General features: G+C 34.4%; 1 protein-coding gene across 1 annotated transcript in view; it reads right to left on the bottom strand.

Moving 5' to 3' along the window:
* Nucleotides 1-1,326: 1,326 nt before the first annotated feature.
* The window catches only part of LOC149541950 (dicarboxylate transporter 2.1, chloroplastic-like), a 57,444-nt gene continuing 33,347 nt past the window's right edge, over nt 1,327-25,423 (bottom strand). The window contains exons 3-5 of the mRNA XM_089797000.1: nt 11,335-11,648; nt 1,828-2,276; nt 1,327-1,696 (exon numbers count right to left, since the gene is read on the bottom strand). Coding sequence (XP_089653126.1) covers nt 1,581-1,696; nt 1,828-2,276; nt 11,335-11,648 — 879 coding nt within the window. The 3' untranslated portion in view covers nt 1,327-1,580. The remainder of the gene's footprint in view (nt 1,697-1,827; nt 2,277-11,334; nt 11,649-25,423) is intronic.

The following is a 25,423-nucleotide window of genomic DNA, read 5'->3' as shown; positions in this document are numbered from 1 at the left end:
CAAAAACATATGTGCAGTCAATATAATTCAAAAGGCGATAAGCAAAGCAGAAAACAAACCTTGTGAAGTGATTGAGCTCGGTGTCATTTCAACAAATTAGGTGTTAAATATAAGTGACAGTAAATGAGAATCCCATGGAAATTTCTTAAGCATGTGACCAAGAAAATCAATTATTGAACATGTTAAGAGTAAAAAATTTCTTGTTGAACTATTTGGCAATTGTTAATAAACGAAAAACAAAATCGAAACAAAGGGCTTTCAGATGATATGCTGTAACATTGATTTAACAAGATAGAGAGATACAGCCATCAGATTGTGCTTCAAATTTACCTACCATGCTATATTTAATTAGATATTGACAAAGGACAAACATAGCATCTGCAGTTTATTTATGTGGGGGCATATTCTTTGTTTTCCTTAGATTTTTAAATACTGATGATATTTGAAGGTCGCATATTCAGTTGATAATTTTATCCCTGTTATGTTTTTCAAGAGGTGTCTACAAGTCCATATTTGTGCCACATTGACAACTTTTGCTTCAAAGTCGGACATCTTCATAATCTTTAGTATTTAGACATAACGTATGAAACCTGACTGGAGAACCATATATAGTGATGATTGCTTTGGAAGTAGCTATTAACATCTGATTGTACAACTCTTTTGAGTGCTCTCAGTGCCATTTGAAAACTAAATGCCACAAGCACATGTTGATTGCAAAGCATATATACAAAGGCTATCAGATATCAATGTGTTTGGGATGAATGGTTTTCCAAAGTCTAATTTCACCCTGGCATTTCAGAAAATTGCACTTCTGCTATTACAGCATCATACTCAGGCTGGCTTGTAAATAACTGAAAATATAGTATTTTATACCCTGAAGCAACTTCCGTTGGATTAATATCACCTTGTGCTTACTGGCACATTATTGATAGACTAGTTACTTCTTCTGATACTTGTACAGAGTTTTACATATTCCGTTGGATTAATATCACCTTGTGCTTAATGGCACATTATTGATAGATTAGTCACTTCTTCTGATACTTGTGCAGGGTTTTGCATACTCCAACAATATTATTATCCAAAAGAGCATTTCAACAATTATGGACATGATCATATGGAATGGTGAAGTGACATAGAATTTGTGATCATTTCTTCTTTAGTAGCATGGCCTAATGCCACTAAAGTTAAATGATGTCCTTGCTTGCAGAAAAAGCACGCATCAGAATTCAAGGAATGAGCCAAATTACTCGAGAAAAGTTCTCAATAGAGAGATATGCCATCAATTGGCCACAACAAAGCAACCACATGATAATTACTCTTATGAACTAAGATAACCACTTATTGGACTGCATTTATATGTGAAATGTTAAATTTTTCTCCCCTTTTGCTTCAAAAATGATAACTGGGGAGTCTCAAAAATAAAATGAAGAATCAGCGAGCACTGCACATAACATAATCAGATGTTGGACAGAATTAGTGGCTCAATCAATTAAAAATGGGACTGTTCAAAAATCAATATCTATACTGTCCTTTTGAAAAGTCATACAGCTCCTAATCTATGCTTATGATGTTGCCCCTTACTAGTAAAGGCCTAAAAATTTCCACCAGAAAATTCCAACTCCAGACCATATCAAAATGTTGCATATGGCACTGATGAATCCATATTTGAAGATATCAGGAAGGTCAATATATCCAGCTGCAGAATAAAACAAAAGTTCATCAGTTTAAACCAGGAAAAGCCCATGAAAATTGTATCTGATGAGTGGAAAAACAGAACAAATACTGCAAGAGACCATTTTCATATTCAAAAGCAGGAAAGAAAGTTACCTCCATAGTATACAGCAGCTTGACCACTGCTGTAGTGAGTGAGAGCTCCAAAGAGATTTGTATTATAAGCCAAAGCAAGTGCTGCAAGTACCCCAGGTACCCCAGCTGCTAAATGCATGGCTAGAAAGGCAGAATACAAAGCTCCCACGTGTCCTGTTTGACTTGCAAATAGGTAGTGAATCAAAAAGTACGATCCCTGAAGAATTGCAAATGCTGCAGGCCAGCTCAAAGAAAATGTTGCAAGAGATTTAGCAACACAACCTGACATCCATTGAACAATGCCAGTGTTGGTCAGCTGGCCTGCCATTCCTACAAGAACTGCAAACCACGCCAGTGTGTCCCAAGCAGATTTCTCACTCAAACAGTCATCCCAATCCAAAACACCCGAAAGTAAGAGAATGGAGAGACCCAGCATTGCTGCTACAACACTTGCTATCCCAAGCATGTCCCTGTGATTTATAATAATTTTCACATAAGCACTCAAGAAATATAGCAGAAAATAAATATTTCAACATCAAATACAATTATGAATATCTAGAAATGCAATTATGGTTGGCCCCTTTCGCTAGATGTTTGTCTTAAAAATCATCAATCAATTGAAGAGAAACTTCAGAGTTCAGGTACACATTTCAAATGGTAGATTTTTAGCACAAGGGAATAACTAAAGGTTGCATATATGCTTTAATACATTGATATACAACTTCCCTGAGGCCTTTAACACCTCTGTAGAATCCAAAGAATATTTTTTATGGCTTGCACACTCGTAGCATTATTTTAAAGTACAACCAAATTGTCTCATTGTGTCATCTACAAGTTCTGTAGTAGAATATATCAATTACCCAAAGTGAGTGCTATGGTTGCATATACAACAAATATTTTGATTAATGTTTCAACTTGGATGATAGAGACAAACAGAATGAAATGAGCAACAAAAGCAGTCCAAGAATCTGGATTCAATTACCATGTATTCCTCTGCTCCTGACCTCTGTGCTTTTTTAAGAACAGAATTGCGAGATAGATGAAGCCCTTAACTTGATGTACCTAGCTCATTTGAATCCAATCATAAGTGTTACATTCCAATTTTTACTTCAATTCAAAATTGTTCATATAGTCATTGAGGTTTCACATGAAGTCAGCTGACAAGTAAAATTAGTTACGATTCATGTAAGATAACACGTTAGTTAACCATTATGATGTTCTTGAAAACTTGGAAAATGGTCATTCATTATGAATTCATGGGAAATCACATGGTGACTAGCCATTGTGTTGGTTTATGAATAATAGCGTGTTATGGTAATTATTATTATATTGAGGAATATGATATAATCGTGGAGAATTTCCTTGCAGGAGCACATCAAAGGGGGGAAGCATTGTCAAAAAGGAATTGGACACGAGGGGCACCACCATCACTGGGCAAATAGGTACAAGTCTTGAACCGCCATAGCTAAGGGTAAACGACTAGGCAAGCAAGAGCGTACGTTGGACAATACCATGAGCTACATAGTAAATTTTTATAACAAGAGAATTATTAAACATTTAATATCATGAAAAGAGCTATTACCTCTCTTATTTTCAGACCAAGGAAGTGATCATACATTATAATTCATATTATATATATATATATATGAATTATAATGTATGATGTCACCATGATACTTTGATGATATCTATGAATTATATTTATATATATGCCTGTGCGTATATAGAGAGAATATAATGTTAGAAATAAATTATGCATACTCTCTAAATCACACACGTATATAGATATATGTATATATAGGTACAATTGTAGATATAACCCAGTAGCATGATGACTTAATATTTATAAATGTATATGCATATATATAAATACTTTTTGTTTAAACCATGGAATTTTAATCTTTATCACTCCATATCGATGAGCGGTGGCCATCTCCATTACGGCACCCATCTTTTAAACTATTCAAATTTGCGAAACCATTCTTGTACCCAATGTTCCTTGTAACTGAGCATGAGAAACCATATATCACCCGTGGCTGCAGATGGTCCAAGCGATAGCACAATCACCTTAATAATGAGTGATATCTCTGAAACAAGAGTTTAGTATTTTCCTTTCTATCTTTCTCTTTATCGGCATCTTGGACAAAGTATCAAGCTATGCAGGTGAAGGCGTACCTCAAGCAAATTGATAGTGTCTACAGGTCATGGATCATTCTCATTCATTTCTTTTTCCACACCATGTTTTTTTTCAATGCAAATAAGTATCTATTGCTATCTAGTAGATGATAGTCATGTTGTAGTCTACAACGCAAATAAACCGCAACCATGATTCAGCATAGTAATGACTCCGATTAAGTACCAAGCTCCGTTGTTTTATTATATCCAATTCTCCACTCTCTACATACTGATTTCATAACCATAGGCAATGAACATAATCCTCTTAAACATATTCATTGATGTATTATGCATGAAGTATTCTATGTATAAAATCTGATTCCATTTCTATGATATTCTTACTCACTGGTATTTATTATATACCACCTGTGATAAGAATCAAAAAAGTATTCAAGGAAACCATATGTTAAAGATCTCATTATTAATAGTAGTCTCCTGGGATGCACCCAAGGCTAGTGAAGCCGTGTGAATGGGTGAAGAGGGGAGGAATCTTGCAAGGGAAAAACAAACTATGATCAGATTCTCAACTGCATGAACATCTTAAAATGAAATTGTTATAATCCAAGTCAGCTCCTGATTGTCCACGTGTACTCAATTCTCAAGTCAAATGGTGGAATTAAGTACCAAGATGCTCAATGGCTGGACAAGGTGTTACATGTCTATTTCGGGTAGGGATGGCCTTTTTCGAATAACATTGTGCCGAGATAATTACGGGTCTGCGGTTGAGAGGTTAAGCCCCTGAGAATGTTTCCCCTCTCCACCAGATGCCAAGACATGCACAAGGTAGAGATAAGGTATGCATTCAACATCTGTTGGTAATAGGAATCTTACTTTTATGATATTTGAAATTACAAGTTGTAGATATGATAGATCAATTTATATTGTTGAATCAGTGAATCCCTTCAATGAAATCAATTTTCTCATCAATGCAAATGATAAGCAGTAAAATCAGTTGATTTTCCAGTTGAACATGATATAATTTTGTATGCATGAGATAGGTTTATCTGGTGGTTGTCATTTCCGTCTTTCATTTATGTGAATAATGGATATGAACATATCTTCTAACTATATGTTATTCCCATAGTTAGCGACACAAAGAAAAGGGATGATATAATGGTATTTGATGCCTTAAATGGTATCTATCGTCATGATACAGTGGTATTTGATGCCCTAAATGCAATTTGTCATTACGATATAGTGGTATAACTATTTGTGCCCTAAGTGGTATATGTGGATCAACCTGGTTTTGAAGATGTTACCCCAGGCGGATTTCGGTTTCGGAATTTAAGGTATGTAAAACTTAAATTCTTTGTTTAGATTTATTGATGATGCTATCAATTCTTAGTTATGAAAATTTCGTTTAACCGATTGTAACCATTAATCCCATTCACATGAACATAGAAGTTAGAACTGCCTTCTCATGGATATGAAGTAGTAATTGTATTTTTATAATATGTTTGTTCTTAGTTAAGACCCGAAAAAAGGGAATATTACAATAAGTAGCACAACACCCAAAACCAAGCCTACACTGAAATCATCTTTACTGATAAATTTGCCACTAAAGATAAGGCAGGGTCTAGAGTCATTTGCGGGCCCCTAAGCTTGAAGAAGAAATTAACAAATGCATGCCAAATGTTCATCCCACAAAAGAAAGTAATATTACAGATGAAGAATCCCCTTCACGTTATTAACATGAATGAGATGAGCAAGACAAGTCCAAGAATCCAGATTCAGTTACAATGTATTCCTCTTTTCCTGATCCCAAGAACCATGGAACCCAAAACCAAGCCTACACTTTAAACTTCTTTTCTAATAAATTTTCCACTAAAGATCTAGCAAGTCGGGAGTTAATTATGGACACTTGAGCATGAAGAAGAAATCAACAAATGTATGCCTCATGTTCATCATATAAAAGAAAGTCACAAGTCAAATGCCATCTAAAGAATCCCCTTCACAATGTTATCTATTGGAGATTAATTATTAATTGTTGTCAGTTCCATCATTCCATGTACTCTAGTAGGCCATGCAGTTACTTCATGTACTCTGACAGGCAATGCATCAACACAATGCCAAGTTGCCAGCTGAAGAGTTCCACCAAATTGTTAATTTGTTTTTTATTACAGTGAACGTTGTTAATTGGAGCTATGCATCAGTGAGACCAAGCCCATTAAAAGAAACAAGAAAGAATCTACAGCTAGAACAATAGGAAACACCAAGAATCATGAGACAAAGTCAAGCCACAACACCCCATAGTAGGGGGATGGAAAAGCAGAGACAAGGAGCCTTCATGGAACTATCACCACCTATGGTGGTTTAAATCCAACATGCTCTCGAGAGCTTTGTTTGATCATCTTCAAAGTGCTTTTCTAAATCAGACCCTATATAGGTGGGATTAGAAAAATCCCCTAAACACATAAGATAAACCATTTTCCTTGCACAAGAGCAAGGAGCCAAGAGGAGGAACATGGAACATATCCTCAACTAAACCATTACATTTATCAATCAAAGAAGAATAATTCTCAAAAGACTTCTTGTCCACAACAGATCCACACTTCACTAAATCCTAATGAGGGATCATTGGGGTCGATGGAACATGTTGAACCATAGAATGTTTGCAGCCACCCATAAAAACTCCACACACAAGGGACCCATCATAATCAATATTTCAAACCCAATCTCCAAGGTTTGAAGAAAGAGTAAACTGAAAAAGGGAAGTGCTTGTCAACAACAATGTTGAAAAAAAATTACGAAGAGGAAACACCTTCCAGATCTGGTCACCCCTATTAGAATATTATAATGTTTCTTTAATCATCAACTTAGTCTTCAATTTATTAGGTAGTTTCTATTTCCGCCATTAGTTTGTTTCTTTTAGAAACATCATCTTTGTAAATCTATATAAGGAGCTTTTATCTCTTTTGTTTAATACAACTACAACAACATTGATTTACCATAACATAGTATTGGAGAAGATCGATGAGATTTCACAAAATTTGCAGAATTTTTTAAGAAAAATTCAAGCCTCTTTTGATTTGAAATTTTTTCTAGAAATTTGTTTTTCGATTTTTTCAAATAAATATCGTTAAGAGGTATTTTATGAAAATTGTGGTTGTCTTCTAAGATTTTTGCTAGAAATTGCAAGCTTAGTTGAGGATTTTGATTGCGCAAATTCTTGGTTTGTCTGAAAGTCTCTGGTTTTTGAAGGTTGCATGTTGCTTGCATGTGCATTTTGTTACTTGCAAGTATTGTTTTACCACGTGAAGTCTCATGTTTTGCCACATGAAGAGTTTTCCAATAGTTTTTCATAATTTTCTCCCTTAAAAAATTATTTAATGGGTTTCCATAATTTTTCCCTTAAAAAATTTATTATGGGTTTTCACAATTTTTTCCCTCAATTTTTTTTTTTTTTATTCTATAATTCACAATGTTGCGAGGGATTCCTGTGTGGGTTTATAATTTTTTCCTCAAAAATCATCCGTTAGGTTTTATCGTTTTTCCTCAAAAATGAAGCTTTGTATTCTTTGATCTATGTCTCAGATTTTGTTGTCCGACTTTCTTTGATTTTTCACCTCAAAAGTTGTCTAGTGTTTCCAAATTTTCTCTTAAAAAACTTGTGACTTTTTGCAATTTGTTTTGGATAATCATGCTCATCTGCAAAGTTTAGATGTTTATCGATTTTTCCTCAAAATCATGCTAGCTGTTCTCAATGTTTGTCTCTATCTCCAATGAAGAGCAGCTCTATTATCCAAAATCAGCTTCGATATTTTGTGATCATTTTTGCTCATAAGTTTTGTTGATTCTAAGAGGATTAGTACAGACTTATCTAAGTGGGAGAGTCAGTGATAGGCTCTTGTCTCTTTTTGCAAAGATTTTTGAAGAAGGGGCACCCTTCTCTATTCTTTTCTTGTTGGATTTTGGCTTCTTGATCATTTACATTTTGCAGATCCAGGGAGGGATCTTTAGTTCACGATTGTTTCTTTTAGAAGCATCATCTTTGAAAATCTGTATAAGGAGCTTTCACCATCTTTGTTTAATACAACTACAACAACATCAATTTATCATACAACCCCATCCAATAAATACTCATTGATTATAACCTATAATCTATGACTTCTCATCTAGAAATAGGATGTCATTAGAAGTGTGCATCCATCTATCATAATTTGTATTGATCCTCTACTTATCAATTTATTTAGATACTTATGGGATGTGTTTGCCCTTTCCTCTTGAGAATTTGCTTCAAGGATCCACTCAAAGCTCAAATTCAGCTCAAGATTTTGCTAAATCTCATGCCTGTTAATGTGATGGTTAGCGTCGATTATGTAGGGCTCATTGAAATGGCAAATCAACAGTCCACGCTACCATATAAAATAGTCAAGCTACCATATAAAATAGTCATTCAGTAATTAAGACCTTTACAGCTATATTTGTTACATCCCAAAATTTTGACCTATTTAAAATTATTATAGACGTTGAGTTGATTAGATAAAAACTATTGTTTTTTTCCTTGTTCATGTGAAAAGGGTAGTTATATGTAACCATCGTTTCATATGAAATTGGTTATTATCAATTATTATGTATAACCGTTTAGTGATGGTGGTGGTTAATTCGTTACTTGGTTTTAGAATGATGGTTATTAACTAATTTCTTTATTATCTATGTTATATGTTGATATGGATTTATCATGGGAACTTGTTATTATTGTGGAAAATGTTGCACGGATGGTTGCAAGAGCATGCTAAGTGGAGAAACATTGCTTAACGGGATCTATGGAATGGGGCACTGCCTTAGTCCATTTGTCCGATCAACAAGTATGACCTCTAGCTATCTTGTTAACGACCTAGTGACTACATAACAAGGTACATTCATTGGACACGCACAAGTTATTGGACAATCAATAAAACATTACACATTTTAACATAATCAAAATACGTACCATTAATGGTTTATGTTGACTTTCTCATCACTTCAAAATTTTATATATATATATATATATATATATATATATATATATATATATATATATATATATATATATATATATATGTAGGTGCACATAAGTATATAAGAGTGTGGTGCCACCATAGTATTAGATTATACAAGCTCATCCCTGTTAATATAAGTAGACATAAATATGTGTATACCTTGAGAGGATATCAAAATAAAATAATCTCCCAAGTATATATGTATTTAGACATGCGTATCTTAATAGGTATAACCTTTGACAAGATAATAATATGATGTCACCATTCGAAAATAATATATATGTGTGTGTGTGTGCAAATATATATATTATTCTTTTGATTAGGAGACCTTCGAATTCTTTCCTCATAAATATAAATCTCTATGAGAGACAATGAGTGCACTTGGCATCTTCTTTTAAAAATCGGTGAACCAAGAAGTCGGTTATCTTTTCTATAATTGCGACCAAGAGCCGCGGCTTCCTTTAAGCCTTCTTCATTATTCCATATGTTTATATGTTCGAACATATGTTGGAGAGCAAGCACCCCCGATTCTAGATTTTACTTCTGTTCCCTCTTCTTATTTCTTTCCTTTTCTCTGCGATTGATACTGAAGTAGAACTGAGCTTCTGTTTTCGATATTTGTATGGTATTCGAACTTGAATTCCATATTTGAGAAGTTGACTTCGAGAGCTGGCCATTCAGAGTTGAGCAAAGATCCATTTTCTTCCATTGATCAAGTTATGTGATCAGTTCTCCTAAACTTATTTTGATATATGTATTGCATTCGAAAGTATAGATGCAAGAATAGCTTTCACTATTTCCAAATAATGATGCTCGGCCTTGATGTAATTTAAAACTATCGAACAATATATTCGATCAAGCACACCAAGTTATTTCACCATGTTAAGACTGAACCACATACACATTTCGTACTATGTTTTCCTCTTTGATTAACTTGGTCTTTCAAATTTGAGTTATATCCTTTGAAGTTTCTTGAAGTCTTTAAGGACTCTATTGTATCAATACTAAAATATATATAAATATATATATATATAATTCCAACAGCTGAGTTTCAAACTTTCAGCAAATGAATTGATATCCTCTATGATTGGACACCTAAAGACTCGCCCGACTAGATGGCCAGAAAGAGGGTGAAGAGGTGGGAGAAAGTTTTGCAAGAACAAGAAAATAGAATCAGATTTGATACAACAAAGAATCAATTAATAGCTCATGCATGTCAATTTAATTTACCCTGCTGTCAAGTCAAGCGGTGGTGATTGGGTATTAGAAACCCATCCAAAAACCTTGGCCAAGGTCGCTAAAGGCATGCTTGTCTTTTATAGATCACAAGATGTCGATGGCGCCAGATAATTAGACATGTCAATCTATTACTGAGCGGACATTCTAAACACCGGTATTGCTTAGATGGTTGGACTAATAGTGCCCCAAGCCTAACCTCGAGGGAGGGAGGGCATTTCTTATCAAAATATTGTGTGGGGATTGATATGGTCCACGGTTGGGAGGTTAAGCCTAAGCTAATGTTTATCCTCTTATCTGAAAGTTGAGGCTTGCACAACCAGTTCAAGACTCTCCAGTTAGCTTTTGTACGTTCCTTCTCAATCCTTTGCTATGCATTTACTTTCTTTTGTGAATATCAAATATCATAGTATGAATGATAATGATTTAATTTACTTTTGTAAAGGTGATAGAAAACAGTTATTCCAGTTGGTAGTTATTTCAGTTGAATGTTAATTTAGTCAATATACCATGACATGGAATTAAAGATGTTATATTTCAGTAGTTTAGTTGAAGTATTACTTTCATATCTACTTGAAATCATATTTTAGCTCTAATCTTTTTAGTTAAGAAAATTCGTTTGTTACAATATTTGATTTGGGCATTTATCTTTCAAACTATGCAATCACTCATTTCTACATCTTGCAACAAATTCCACTTTGTTTGTGCAAGTTGTCAAATTGATATCCTGAAAAGAATCTATCAGACAACCATATCAGACTATATCCCTAATCTATGAAAGATTAACAATTCAATAGATGACAGCTAGAGACTGAATATTGATCATGGTATGATGGTTGTAGGTTACAAAGAACTACACGTCACAGCATCCAGATTGTAAGACCTCATAAGAAAGAACAAACACAAAGCATAAGAATTCCGACAAAAGTTACAAGAAGGATAGTTTGATCCCTTTTCCAGGCAAGTCATAATTACAATAGTCATATGGATTCAAGAAGCTCAGCTTGTATTAATTCAAAGTCTCCTTTTTGTAAGTGAGCTAATTGAAAAAATTCCAACAATAAAATAGTACAAGCATGTCATGCATTGTGTAAGCCTAGGTACACTTATAAGGGTGTAAGAGAATAGTCCATACCCAAAAACCCACAGAGAAACTGCAAGAAGCATTGTTGCGACCATAACCCATTCATTTTTTGTCACAGGTCCCATGGCCTCTAGCTTTTTGGCCGCCATAGCAGGTGCCTCTGGAGTATCTTTGATTTCTGGTGGGTAGATCTTGTACAAAAGATAAGGAACTGCCAGAAGTGCAACAGTGGCTGGCACACATGCAACCTTAAACCATGTCACCCACGGGTTTGAAACCACCACCCCAAGCTCTTCTGCCAGTTTAAGGCATAAGAGATTTTGTGCTGCTGCAGTTAGAAACAGAGCACTTGAGTTCCCACATGCCTGCCAATAAAAGAACAAAAAGTGTGAATGTTTAAGTAATCCTATTCTTTTCAAACAGAAGCATTACTATTTAACAATTTCAGTACCAAGTACAAATAAATATTTTCTTCATTTTAAATTCTATCATTATGTTCTAAGCAAATATAACATCACAGAATTAAGAAACTAGCTAAGAACTTCTGCATGCAAGGAATCCTGGAAAATAGAAAAGGATAAATTAGAAAGGCATACAAGTTTTGATTTCCTAAACCACGAACATCTAATTTAACCGTGAACCTGTTACAGCTCCCTGGTGACATTTTTAACACTTCTTCGTTCAAAGCAATTTTGAGGTGAATCTGTGTATATATGGATATGAGTATGATATAGAAATGATTTTTTCATAACTTTTTATGAATGAGATTCTCATATGAAATGGTCAATAACATGAACTCGTTATGTTTCGATTGTATGGATAATTTATGTGTAATTGGCTAACAAATGTTGAAGTTTGTGGCTGCGATAGAGGTCTTTATCTGCGAGCATTAATACCATTATGGTCACCTTCAGCTGAATAGGACATTTATGATAAGTTGTAATATTAAATATAATGACATTTGTCATTCAATATGCGCTAAGGCATGGAAATACAAAGAGTTGTATTTAAAGATTAAGAAAAATTTGAAGAGACTTTCAAACAGAATGTGAAGAGTCTCTTTATGTTATATATATAATATATCGCATCTAGCAGTAGGCATTGTACACTTGAACATTTATGATCAATAAAATAAAAAATTTGTTGTATGGTTGGGTTTTCCCCTTCATTCTAGAAGGATTTTTCTAGGGTATTTCTAGTGTTTATTGTTTCAGTTTTGGCTTTTTCTTATTGTTGTTTATCATCTTATTTCCTTGGCTCAAAATCCAACAACAACAAGTGTGTTCTAAGATGGATGAAGGATAAACACCCACTCTCTAGAAAGAGAGAAAGATAGAATCAAGGGCAGTAAAACAGGTTAGAATGTTAGAATGTCATGCACACACTCATGTAAGTTCGTTGGTCTCTTCATCATGTTTGTTTTGTCCCTTATTGGTAGAATGGGTTTCAACTATCTATTATTTGTCCTCGATCATGGTTGAGATGAATCCAATTTGGGAGTTCCTTTCTTTTGCCTAGCCATAGTTCCTCGCCGATGGTGGTATTTCCAGCTCCCAACTAGCTTCTTTGTCATTTAGGATAAGTGTTGTTGTCCTATGTTGTCCTTGTCAACCAACCCAACCCTAATGTTGACCCAATTGTGTCCAAGTCTAGCCCATATTTCTGAGGTCAAGATTAATTTATATAAAATATTTGATTAAAGATTCAAAATGCTTTTATTACGCTGTAGGTGTGTTCTTTCTGAATTGTCCCAACCTATTTTCCAAATTTAAGGGTTACAACTGATGGAAAGTGCAGTGACTACCATTGGGCCAATCTTAACTGTCCACAATTCGAACTTTGCAGTAATGACAAAAATAGAAGTAGGCTCAATTGACAAGGACTGCAATGGGTTTCTTTTATGAGGAGTTAATTATCATCTACTAACCTGACTTTAGACATGCACATTCTTTATAATTATCCAATAGGCAATTATATTAATTTTCAGATCCTTGCGCCTGAAGAGAAAGCGGTGCCGATAAAAGATTTTCGATGGAGAAACCCTCATATTGGGAGACGCGTCTGTCAATGTTTCTTCACAATGGCTTGGCTACAAAGAAGGACAGAAGGGAGAAAAGGTTAGTTTGTGTTCTATTTAGTTGCTTAAGAGGTGATTGTGCTTGTCAAAACTAAACATTTGCTTATTGTGGATTTCCACCTCAAATTCGCTTCGCTTCGTATCAATAGAAATGGTCGATGCATCATCTAGAGCTTATGCATATTACTGGATTTCCTCCCTCGTCTTGCAAGATCTATAATGTCCCAGACCTGGGGTTCGTATTTACCCAAATCATAGCTGACTTAAGCTGAAAACCCATTGATCTGGTCCAAACATCAGAGAATTTATTGAGATAAGCATTAGAAAGTTGCCTGAATAAGAATCAAACCATGAATCTAACACATAAAATTAAGGGTGAATGAGGGTTTTCTATCCATTGTCTTCTTTTCCCAGTCACTATCTTTTTCCATCATTCACCATTTTCATTAGACTCATGCAGAAGTCAGACAATTCTTAAAACTTCTAGAAGCAATTTTTTTGACTTCTCACCCAAATACAACTTGAGCAACCAAAACACATTTATGAGTACGTGCTCTTTGATATTTAAGGGGGCAGGATTCAAGCTATACTGAAATCCAAAAATCTACATATGCCTGGTGGGAAGGACTGCTGCCATAAATATTCCAAGTGGCAAGGCCAAAATTTGGGCTAAAATAGCAAAAATGACTAAGGGTTGTGTTTTGTAGGTGAGGGTGTTCAAAAACATGAGCACTCCACATCCAAAAGTACCCAATGTCCATACAAGGAATGTAAATATATGCAAAGTTGGGTTATCAATACAGGCACCACTAGTACCACTTCTATTGGAGATTGATCCTCCACCTCTTTCACCTCTCTGGCTTAGGATCCATCACTTGTTTATCCATTGTGCCTGGTCACAATATATCATGCTTCAAATCAATACATAATTTCACCAAATCAAAATAAAATGAACCAAATGATCAAATGGATAAAGATACTGTTACATCCCAATTTTTGACCTAATTTAAAATATAGCCATTGAGGTTTACATGAAGTCAGTTGACAGTTAAATTGGTTATAATCTTGTGAAATGATAAGATGGTTAGTTGTTATAATTTCATGTGAAGATAACATGCTAATTAACTATTTATCATGAATTCATGAAATTGAATAGGTGATTAGCCATTATGATTATTTATGATCAAATAACTTGTTCTCTAATATGATTTAATTGCAGAGAATTTCTTTGTAGGAAGCACATCAAAGGGGTGGAAGCATTGTCAGAAAAGAATTGGTGGAAGCATTGTCAGAAAAGAATTGGGCACAGGAGCATCACCATCACTGAGCAAATGGGTTGAGGACCTAGTGACTTGAACGCAAGATACATTTGTGGGACCCGCATGAGCTATTAAGAAAATAATCTAGGAAAACATAAAATAATTGACTTAAAACATAAAAACATGCCTCAAGGGATTTTAATTGATCTTTCATCATATTATTATAATAAATATTTATATACGTGCATATAAATAGAAAAATGAAATGGCACCATTATATTATAATAATTTAATAAGTGATGTCACCCCATTAATATATTTACATGTACATATATAAATATAAAATTTTAATAATATTCAAAATATAATAACATTCGAATTATAATTTTCCAACTCTTCTTCCATCATTTTTATTCTTTTTTTTTAAATTGATTTATTACTTGGAAATTTGAATTGACTATAATCTTTTGTAACCGGTGGGAGCTAAGGAGTCATGTTCGCTCTCCATTTAAGGAAGCCGTAAGGGAGAGACGAGATCACCTTTTTCCTTGGTGACCAAATTTCTTCCTACTTTGCTACATTCCAGATTTCTCTTGTTTCATTTACCAACTCATCCCTGCATTGTTACGACTGTATCTACCATTGAAACATCTTACAACCTACCATTGAAACGTCTTACAATCTGCCATTGAAAAGTCTTATAGTCTTCCATTGAAACGTCTGCAATTGCCATTGATACATCTTACTATCTACCATTGATAGATCTGCTATCTACCATTGTTAAAAACCTTGTTCAGATTGTGACTTCAACTTCAAGTAATTTCCGGCTAGGATACTGAGGTCAAGTGCTGAAGAAATCAAGAGGGAGCCAATCAAATTGCAAGTTCCCCAAAGGATACATATCAGGTCATGAGTCACCCTTCTATATTTTTGAATGCATATTCTCCTACAGCCGACTAAGCTTAGGAGTCTCTTTCTTTAAGACTGTGATTATACTATGCAATTTGCTGACTATACCTTGAGAATTATAATGAGCTTTTCTTTTTATCTTTCATTGTATCCAGTTGAATAGTATCTCTTATGGGAGAGTTTTCCAAATGCAATAAAACCTGAAATAAGAGGTACAATAACATCGAATTTCATAGCAGCAATTCTCAGCGTTTATCATGATGATATCTTGTTTGAATTTACAAATTGAACTTCTTTAAATTTAACCTTGTTCATGGCAAGTGATAGCCAAGTAACCACAGTATGGATCCATAAACCATTATGCCAATGGGTATTAGAAATAAACAATAAATTCTGCAATCTTTAAAGACTATAATCTCTCAAATCACAGATTGTGATAAGCTGGAATATATGTTAATTATGAAACAGTCAAGAATCAACAGAAAGAATCGGTTGTTCTGAGAATTCCGAACACCTAGGACTCACCCGGCTATATAGCCAAGGAAAAGGGGTGAAGAGGTGAGAGTAAGGAATCTGCAATAACATGAAACAATATCAGTTATGACATAACAATGTTTATCATTTTTAAAAGGAAACATTTAATAGCTCATGCATGATCCTGTTTATTGTATTTCCCTGCTATCAAGTTGAGTGGTGTGAATAGATACCAAGATGCTCAGTGGATGACAAGATGTTCCCAATCTATTCTAGGTAGTGAGGGTTTTTCTTGTTAGAGATTGTGTGAGAATAAGTTTTAGTCCAAGGTTGAGTGGTTAAGCCCCTAACAATGTTTCACCTCTCCACAAGATGTTGGACGTGCGTCAGACAAAGATAAGCTATGCATTCAATTGTTTGTCAGAAATAGGTATTTTTACTTTTATGATGTATATGCAAGACTAAGGTAAGATTAATTGAGTTATATCATCGTTACAGTTATTTTGCATTTAATTGCGAGAAATAGATTTATCTGATGGATTGTTATGTCAATCTTTCATTTATATGAATAATAAATATGGGCATATCTTCTAATCTTATGTTATTGTCAAAATTAAGCAATCAGAAGGAAATGAATGATACAGTGGTCTTTGGAGCCCTAAATGATATAATGGTATTTGAAGCCCTAACTGATTCAGTGGTATCTGGAGCCCTAAATGATAAAGTGGTATCTGCAGCCCTAATTGATTCAGTGGTATCTAAAGCCCTAATTGATTCAATGGCATCTGGAGCCCTAAATGATACAGTGGTATCAAAAGCCCTAATTGATTCAGTAGTATCTGAAGCCCTAATTGATACAATGGTAACTGAAGCCCTAAATGATCCAATGGTAATCGATGCTCTAATTGATACAGTGGTATGTGATGCCCTAATTTTATATAGAGGTATTTAATGGTAATCGTCATTAGATTTTGATATAGTAGTATTGGATGGTAGTCGTTATATGATATTGTTATAGTTGTCTGAAAGATCCCTGATGGATGCCCTTGCTGATCTGCTGTAGTTTTTAAATTAATAAACTATATTTTCTTGTGATTTCTTTGATGGTTTTTGAGAATAGACAGAAGTTGCAGAAGGTTTTGTTTTTGTTTTGTGTTTTTTGATAGTTTTCACAATAGTAATGAATAATGAACAATAAACATGAAAGGAGACTGAAAATAAATAAGAGCATAGAGCCAAATCAGAATTGTTATAAATCATACCAGGCAGATTTCTGATTTATAAAGCCATATAATAAATCCAATGCAGTTCCAAGGAGCTTACATCCAACAATGATGCCAAACTAGATGGTGAATAATGAACATGAATCAAAGATACATCTGAGGCTGAATACAAGCATTCCCTATATTCCACGTGGGTTGTACCTGCTGCAAATGGTGGCCCTAAGATTGCAAGGATCATGTCCTAGCTGAAAGAATCAATCTGCAACGCTGAAACCATAAATCTGCAACCTAAATCCACAATAAAGAATGGCGTACTCTATCCCTGATAGCAACGCACACTGTCTGAAGAATCCAATGCCAATAACTGCTAAGGGCTACATCTCAGCTAATCCAGAACCTGGGGTTTGCGTCCCAGATGAAGAATTGCTCTCTCAGAGCCAATTCACAAAAACAAGTTTTTCAATATGCAAAAGATAATAAGAAATTAGGTCTCCATCTCCTTATATCCCCTTCCAACTATAAATCGAACCCTAAAGGGAAATTACACTTTGCCCTTTAAATAAAATATAATAAAATAACACTTTCCCAATTAAAGTCGTCCATGCTATAGGAAAAACATTACTTTATTAAAATTCCATAGCTGAAGGCACCAAAAAGTCTACAGATAGTAAAAATCATGTATAATAATTCGAGACCTTTCCAACGAGTTATAACACGTAGGTGGACCTGATCAACTAAAGCCAGAATCCCATTATTACTCCAAAATGGTTATATTATTAACCTTATTTTAATTTATTTAATCACCAACTTAGGAAATATTTAAATATATTAAAATATTTCCCAAATGGTCCCAAAAGGCCCAAATTGACCAATCAAACATGAATCTGACCTTGTCACTTGTCTGTGACTGATGTCGAACAAGATGGGTCAGCTGGCAATCCATCCCTAAAATTTAGGGATGCTCCTAAAAAGTAGGAGACAGCCCCAATCAACCAAAATTGAGTCCCAATGACTCTCCCCTACTGTGTGCACCTCTAAGAGAACTGTCACTGAATTGGGAGTTTCTCCTAAAAAATAGGAGATGCACTCTAAGTCTCTAAAACGTTCTCCAAGGTCTCCAAATGCCTCCTAGACCACTCCTAGTCAATCCCTACAAATTAGGAATCCCTCCTAAATTGTAAGAAACTATTGTCTACTGCTCCAAACTACTTGGGAAGCTCATGCATGACTCTCAAAGCCCCTGGGTTGGTTCCCTCTATGCTCTGCTGGCCTATGGGAACCAAATAATAGACCAACCCTGCTAGAAATGTTGTCACTAAGGAAGGGCAGAAATTGGGGACATGACATTGTATTTGTGGACTAATCTGGGTGATTGCAGAAGCATTCTCACAATGATTTATCAGTTCAAATTCCATGGTATGTGGATTTTAATTTCTATCATGAATTCATTGATGGTGTTTTAAATTCTTAGTTAATAAATTTTGTTTAACTGATTTTAACTATCAATCTTATTCATATGAATTAAACTGATTTAACTGTCTTCCTATGAAAATGAAGTAGTAACTGTATGTCTTTGAGTATGTTAGTTGTTAATTTAAGACCCTGGTAAAACAGGATGTTACAGATACATAATGTTCCACAATCTGATTTATGTAATAGTACCAGGAAAAAAAAACATGAAAAATTATTTATTTTTATGTAAGAAACCTGAACCTTGCTTTCTATGAACCAACTATTTAAAACCAAAATCAGAAGGGTGGAAGTTTCTGTCAGATTAAGATACCATGTCTGTAAAAACCCTCTTGACAAAATCAATTACAATAACCCAAACATTTTATTAAAAATAGGGGAGCATAACATAACTCAAATAATTGAAAATCAGAAAGGTAGTTTGGACCAGTTCAGGCATGATTTAATATAACATCCTAGGAGAAACCTCATAAAATAAGCGATGCTCGAATTCAATTCAGCTTGCAGAAAGTAATGCCTGTAGAAATGTCCCAGGCCAAAATCCTCCTATATGCATCAAAACCTATTTGACTAATGGTTCAAGCTTTAGACTTAATCTTACACAAGATCAAACTGTATTCTTCCTCAAAACTAAACTGTGATCTAACTAGAAATTGAATCAATAATGACCTAGATTGAAAGCATGTTTGGTACCATAAGCTTGCACAAAATATGCCACCAAAAGGGATTAGGTCAAGTAAAGTCAGAATTAATTATTCTGAATAGATTGTTGGAAGGTTCACCCACATTACACAAAAAGGAGAACCCATTTTGGGTCAGTAACGAACCAATCCCAAGTATTGATTCAATGCCCTAGGATATGTTTCCTGGATGATTCATTGTTTTCTATTCTTTTGTTTTATTGATTTTTTTTTTAAAGAATACTGTTTCAAAATTGATATAGGTATTTTTTTTAAATAATTATTGTGTTATAAAAAAGATATATTGTTTGATTAAAAATTACATGAATTAAAATTTAATGGTTTATATTTTTTATTAAATTTTTTTTATAAATTTATCAAATATGTAATAATATTGATATAGAATATAAAACCTCACAAAAATAGTATGTAATGTTTGATAAGAACATTTATAAATACTTCTATATGTGCAAGTTATCAGTAATTAACAAACAAAGGAATTAAAAAAAAGCTCCAGCAATAATGTAGAGCCCAAACACACAATGACCTAAACTAAGATATGGATGGCAGATAGGTTGATAGAGAGTGAGATAATACTTAGTTGACCTTCCATACTTCTGCGACGTACCCATTGCACACAGCTGTGATTGCTAGTTGATTAATAAATGTATACATGTAGATGTACAACTATATATAACATAAATGCACATATGCATGCAAATGGGCAATAAATGTACAGATATATAAATGGACCTAAATACGTTATTATATATGCATATGTATATATGCACTAATGAATAATGGTTAAAATATAATTTTTTCTCTGATTTAATCAAGATTGAAATTATAGCCGTTGCCGGCAAGCTAAATTTTATTGCAATTTTGAATGCTTCATTGAGATTGTAAACACCATGAAGCTTTGATACCAATTATCTTATGAATTAATCAACAATGGCTATACTTTTTATAAAGATTATTTAATGAAATTTACACTCACTTTTGGTGGAAGTGGTCTTTAAGCCACAAAAGCTTGTATTTGGAAAATTTATAAAAATTTATAAACACGACATATGAAGGTGTTTTAATCGGGCTAAGACTCTTCTATTGCACCTATTATTGACTCATTGTGTTTTGAAAGGAATGTTTTCATTAAATTTTAATGAAGTCTTTCTAGTGTCTATGGTGGTTTAAGTTATGGTGTGTTTGTTTACATAAAATAAGGAAAGACTTAAAGATAGTCTCTAACCGTTTCTTGAATACCACCATGCATCATAAAAACCAGCAGGTCTCATTGGGGGCATTATGCTGAGAACCAGTGAAGATACTCCATTATTATGTGTAAACTTGCAAAAAGGAAAGAAAGAATAGTTGAAGGAAGATGATAGTGAAGGTTTCCAAGCTAATAATTATTGCTTCCACTTGAGTTGCATTTGTTACTGAGTGAATACAACGGTAATCAGAAGTTCAGTTTTTTGTCTTCAAGATGTCTTCTACATAAGCTATGTTGGAAAGTTGAGTCAGCTGTGTTACAAACAGTAACATAGTATCCTTATAAAGAGAAACAACTGAGAGCGATGCAGAAACTTTTTTTTTTTGACTAACTAAGAAAATAGAAATTACCTAATAAACTATTTAATATCCTAAATGATCATTAATAGAACATTATATATACTTTACACCCTCCCTTAATGGTCATTTTACTAACTACAAAGGAAATAGAAGGCCGTCCCCTTCTCTTCAGAAGACTGCGAACATGAGCTTGTTGTTGAGAACCTCCCTGAATTTGCAAAACTTTTGGAAATGACCAAGGTACTGGAATCTGCCAAACCTGATGTTGGGTAACAAAGCACTAGGTGGGTAGAGTCATTGATTAAGCTACATCTAATAGGGTCCATTCCATCCATTACTCCTTGCATTCATAGTTAAAAGTAGTAGTTGTAGAAGTTAAGTTTGAAATGTAAAAGTTGGAAAATCAAACCATATTTTCATTGCACATTGTGAAGCTAAATCTTTAGAAGTGCAAGCAATTAATACCCATTGAATGAATATTGTTAGTCCCCTAAGTGATTAACAACAAATCACATTATTACAGTGAGTGAGTATCCACAATAAAAGGAACTGTGAAGTCATTTCATGATCTTAGATTACAAGCTTAGCATGAGAGATGACCTTATGTCAAGAGATGATTGAGTGTTTGGTGTTTCATCTCAAAACATTACATATTTGATTATGCATATTGTACTGGACTAAAACTCACATCAATAAGACCCCAAATGGATGTTCATGTTTCGTAGCACTAGGCCAAGAGGGGCACCGAAATTCTCCTCTAAGGCCTAGGTAGGACAATTAAGAAACCTATATTACAACCTTCTCTTTGACTATAACTAAGGCTACTAAATCTTAGGAGATGAAGCATGGACAAGGAATGCAAGAAACAACACCCCACTAGGTAGGGACCTGTTGATTTGAGTTATGTTCCACTATAACATGCTGAATCTAATACTCGATGTTTCTAGGTGGAACACCAAACATTCAATCCTCTCTTGATATATGGTCATTTCTCATGCTAAGCTTGCAAAGCAAGATCATGAAATAACTTCAAATTTTATTCAAATGTTGATACTCGCTCAATGGAATGGTATGAATTACAGGTAATCACTTAAGAATTTACACTATTCATTTTATGGGTATCAATTGCTTGCACTTCTAAAGATTTAGCTTCACAATGAGCAATGAAATATGGTTTAATTTTCCAACCTTTCCACTTTAACTTAGCTTCTATAGCTACTTCTACTTCTAACTATAGATGCAAGGAATCATGGATAGACTTCGACTATACTAATTGTAGCTTTATCAACAAATCCACTCACCTAGTGCAAGTGTCTAAGGATATACTTAAATGGTTTTAGAATCAATATCTACCCTCTTCAATCCCATCAATGGATGCAAATTAACGATAGAATATCAATTGAAGTTAAATAGTTTCACTAGCTCACCGCACAAGGCACTCCTATCATCAATAAGAGGCTAGTAGCCTAGTTTATATTGAAGTCAAGCGAATAAACGTCCACAATTCTTTCATCCAATTTAACTACTTATTAAACAACACGAAATGAAATCCTAAGCTAAGTAAGGAAGTATGGATCACCATGCAATAATTCAAACTTGATCCTAATAATTCACCATGTAAGACACAAGAAAGAAAAGTAGAGAAAATTTGACATTATATTAGCATCAATTCTCCAATAAGTCTTGTTTTACAAATGAGAGGAGCGGGGTTTATATAGGGCCGCAATTACAATGAATGGACAAGATTGATTTAGAATCAAGGGCCCAAATTAAACCATTACAAACACTAGTTAGTGCAACCAAAAGTAGACAATAGAAATTGAACACCATAAAATAAGCCAATGAGAAAATTCAAAGGCTTGGAGACCAATAAGAAGCAAGGAAGCCGCCTAGTCATCATACAAATGATTATCCAAGATATATACTCCTTTCTTCCTCTCCCTTTTAGCAAAACCAATTTACTTAAGCAAAATTTCACAAAGTTCCTCCATGTCAGTACCAGAAAGACCTCCATGTTGTAACTCTACGACCTCTATCTTCTCCATGCAAGCTTTATCTAAATTACACCACCTTATCCTTGAAAATTCATCAGCATTCTTGGACGGTTGAATTTTACAATGCTTGAACCCTTGGCATTTCCACCTTCGTTCTTTGGACCTTTTCTTTGTCCTCTTCATCTTCAGATTTGATCCTTCGAGAAATCCCTTGAACATATTGACATCTTCCTTGGCATATTAAATCCATTTCCTTCCATGACTCTATCATCATCAGGATCATTCCCTTGATGGGAATCTTGTCTTTGAATTCTTTCTTTCTCTTGAACTCAAACTGGTCCTTATGTCCTTATCCACGCTCATATGCTAACTTTGGCATTAGAATCATCGTCGAACATTCCTTGGTGTACTTTGTTGATCCTTATGGAAAATTGATGTGTGTAGGGACAAGTTGATTTGTACATTTAATCAAGTGTAGGGTTGCCTTGCATAGGGACACATGAATGTCCATGAATTGAATCCTTGAATTTGTCCATGGACCTCTTTAAATCTGGAATTCTCCCACGCTCTTGCTTGATGAAGGTTTGAACTTGAGATAATTCTTTCATATCAATCCTTGAATTTTCTTTCCTTTGCATAATCCTAAAGTGTTGCCCCTTGAACTCTATCACTTTTAGGCTAGTCCTACTTCATTGCTATCTTTGGTTTTCAGCTTAAAGTTTTCTTCTATGTTCCTTTATAGATTTCCTTGCAACAATCCCTGCATTTGATCCGGACATGATTCCTAGTACAAAGCTTTAAGTCAATATGGATTAAAGACTTAAGAAAATAATGAGTTTTAGACCATGAAAGTTCTTGAATTTATCTACGAATTAGATGAGAAGTTCCATACTTTGTCTTAACGAATTAATCCAAGGAAAGAAATAAGCAATATGCAAGCAAGAATATCAAGACACCGGGGATCTTTAATACTTAGACAAACTATGAATTCTGAATTTTCAAACGAGTCATGATAACATCCTCAAAGAAGTCCCATTTACTTGTCAAATTAATTCCAAATCATGACCTAGGACTCCCACAAGACTCTGGAAACAAACAACAATCCAATCATGACAGTGAACTAGTTACTTGGAAAGCCTAAACTTTTCATGACAAGCGTGCGATTTCATTTTAATACCTCTTAAGATGATCCCAGCATTCCAAATTAAGGAAATTCTATGTTCATGGACTCATTGGTGAGCAATGACAAAAAGACCAAGCATTAAAATTAAGTTCATGATCAAAACTAACCAAAATAAAAATTGAGGACATGTCTGAAAATGACTTGCAACTGATCCAAACAAAATTGAAATTCCATGCACAATAATTGTAAGGAAGGCTTGGTACCTAAGTTTGAATTAATCGTTGTGTTAGAACAATAATTCAATACTTAGAATAATAAAATCAAAGTTCTGATTTTCTGCATACATGCCTGCAACTGCCATTATTCCAGATGTACTTGACCTCCTAATCTAGTGATTAACACACAAGAACACCCACAAAACACTCAGCAATAGCCTCTTTGATGTTTAGATGGAGGGGAAAATTATGGAACTCCTTCCAAAAATCGCGGAAGTGTGGATGTTTCAATTTTTATGTCTGAAGATAAAAGCGTTTCAGACCTCCAATTAGCTTTAAATGGTGTCAGGAATATGACAAAAAAAAACCTGTATTTATATGCAAAAAATGCAATTTCCTAACCTAGTCCACAGATATTCAATCATAACATTCTCACCTTACTGTCTTCGACTCTTGGTGACTGAAATGATTGGAAACTAAAGGTATTTGGTCACCAAACAATATGCTAACAAGTTTGGATCCTTAAAACGCTTTGAAAATTTTCTATGATGATTTTTCAAAAAAATCACCCCTATTCTTGCAGTTTTCAGATTTATGCTCATATCCCACTTACCTCAGCTCCTCCATGGCTCAAATTGGTTGCAGAAGATGTATTTTGACCAAGGAATAATCTGTACATGAATTTGAGAGGGTTTAGCACTTAGATTACTTTCCAAGAATTTTCAAAAAAAAATGTACAATCTAAGGAATTTTCAAATCTAGGCCTGCGAATACCTTCAATTTGGCCCCCTAATGGCCTTCAATTGTTATTCAAGGCCAGGGAATTTGTTTAGAACAAATACTTGGCAGTCTGGGCACCCAATATATTTCTATGAGTTTTGAAAAAAAAATGCCAGCCCTAGGTAGTCTACAAATTTGGACAGTAAGATCCTTGCCTTTGGCCTTCTAATGTCTTCCAATGCCTTAGAACAAGTTGTCTTAATGTCTGCAATCAGCCATGGATGGACGGAGAAGTTAGATGAAGTACAACGATTCAAGGATGAAATTGCTTCTCATGGAATCTTGCTTCAGATCTCTTCTTGCTTGGTCCTTGCCTTCCAAAGATATTCTTGTTTATAACAGCAGCAACCTTCCTTGTATACTTGTT

This window comes from Cupressus sempervirens, chromosome 8, assembly GCF_028749045.1.
Source record: "Cupressus sempervirens isolate cs-2001-9-10 chromosome 8, ASM2874904v1, whole genome shotgun sequence".
NCBI lineage: Eukaryota > Viridiplantae > Streptophyta > Pinopsida > Cupressales > Cupressaceae > Cupressus > Cupressus sempervirens.
Note: the sequence above shows the minus strand (reverse complement) of the source record. Positions and strands in the feature narration are given on the sequence as shown.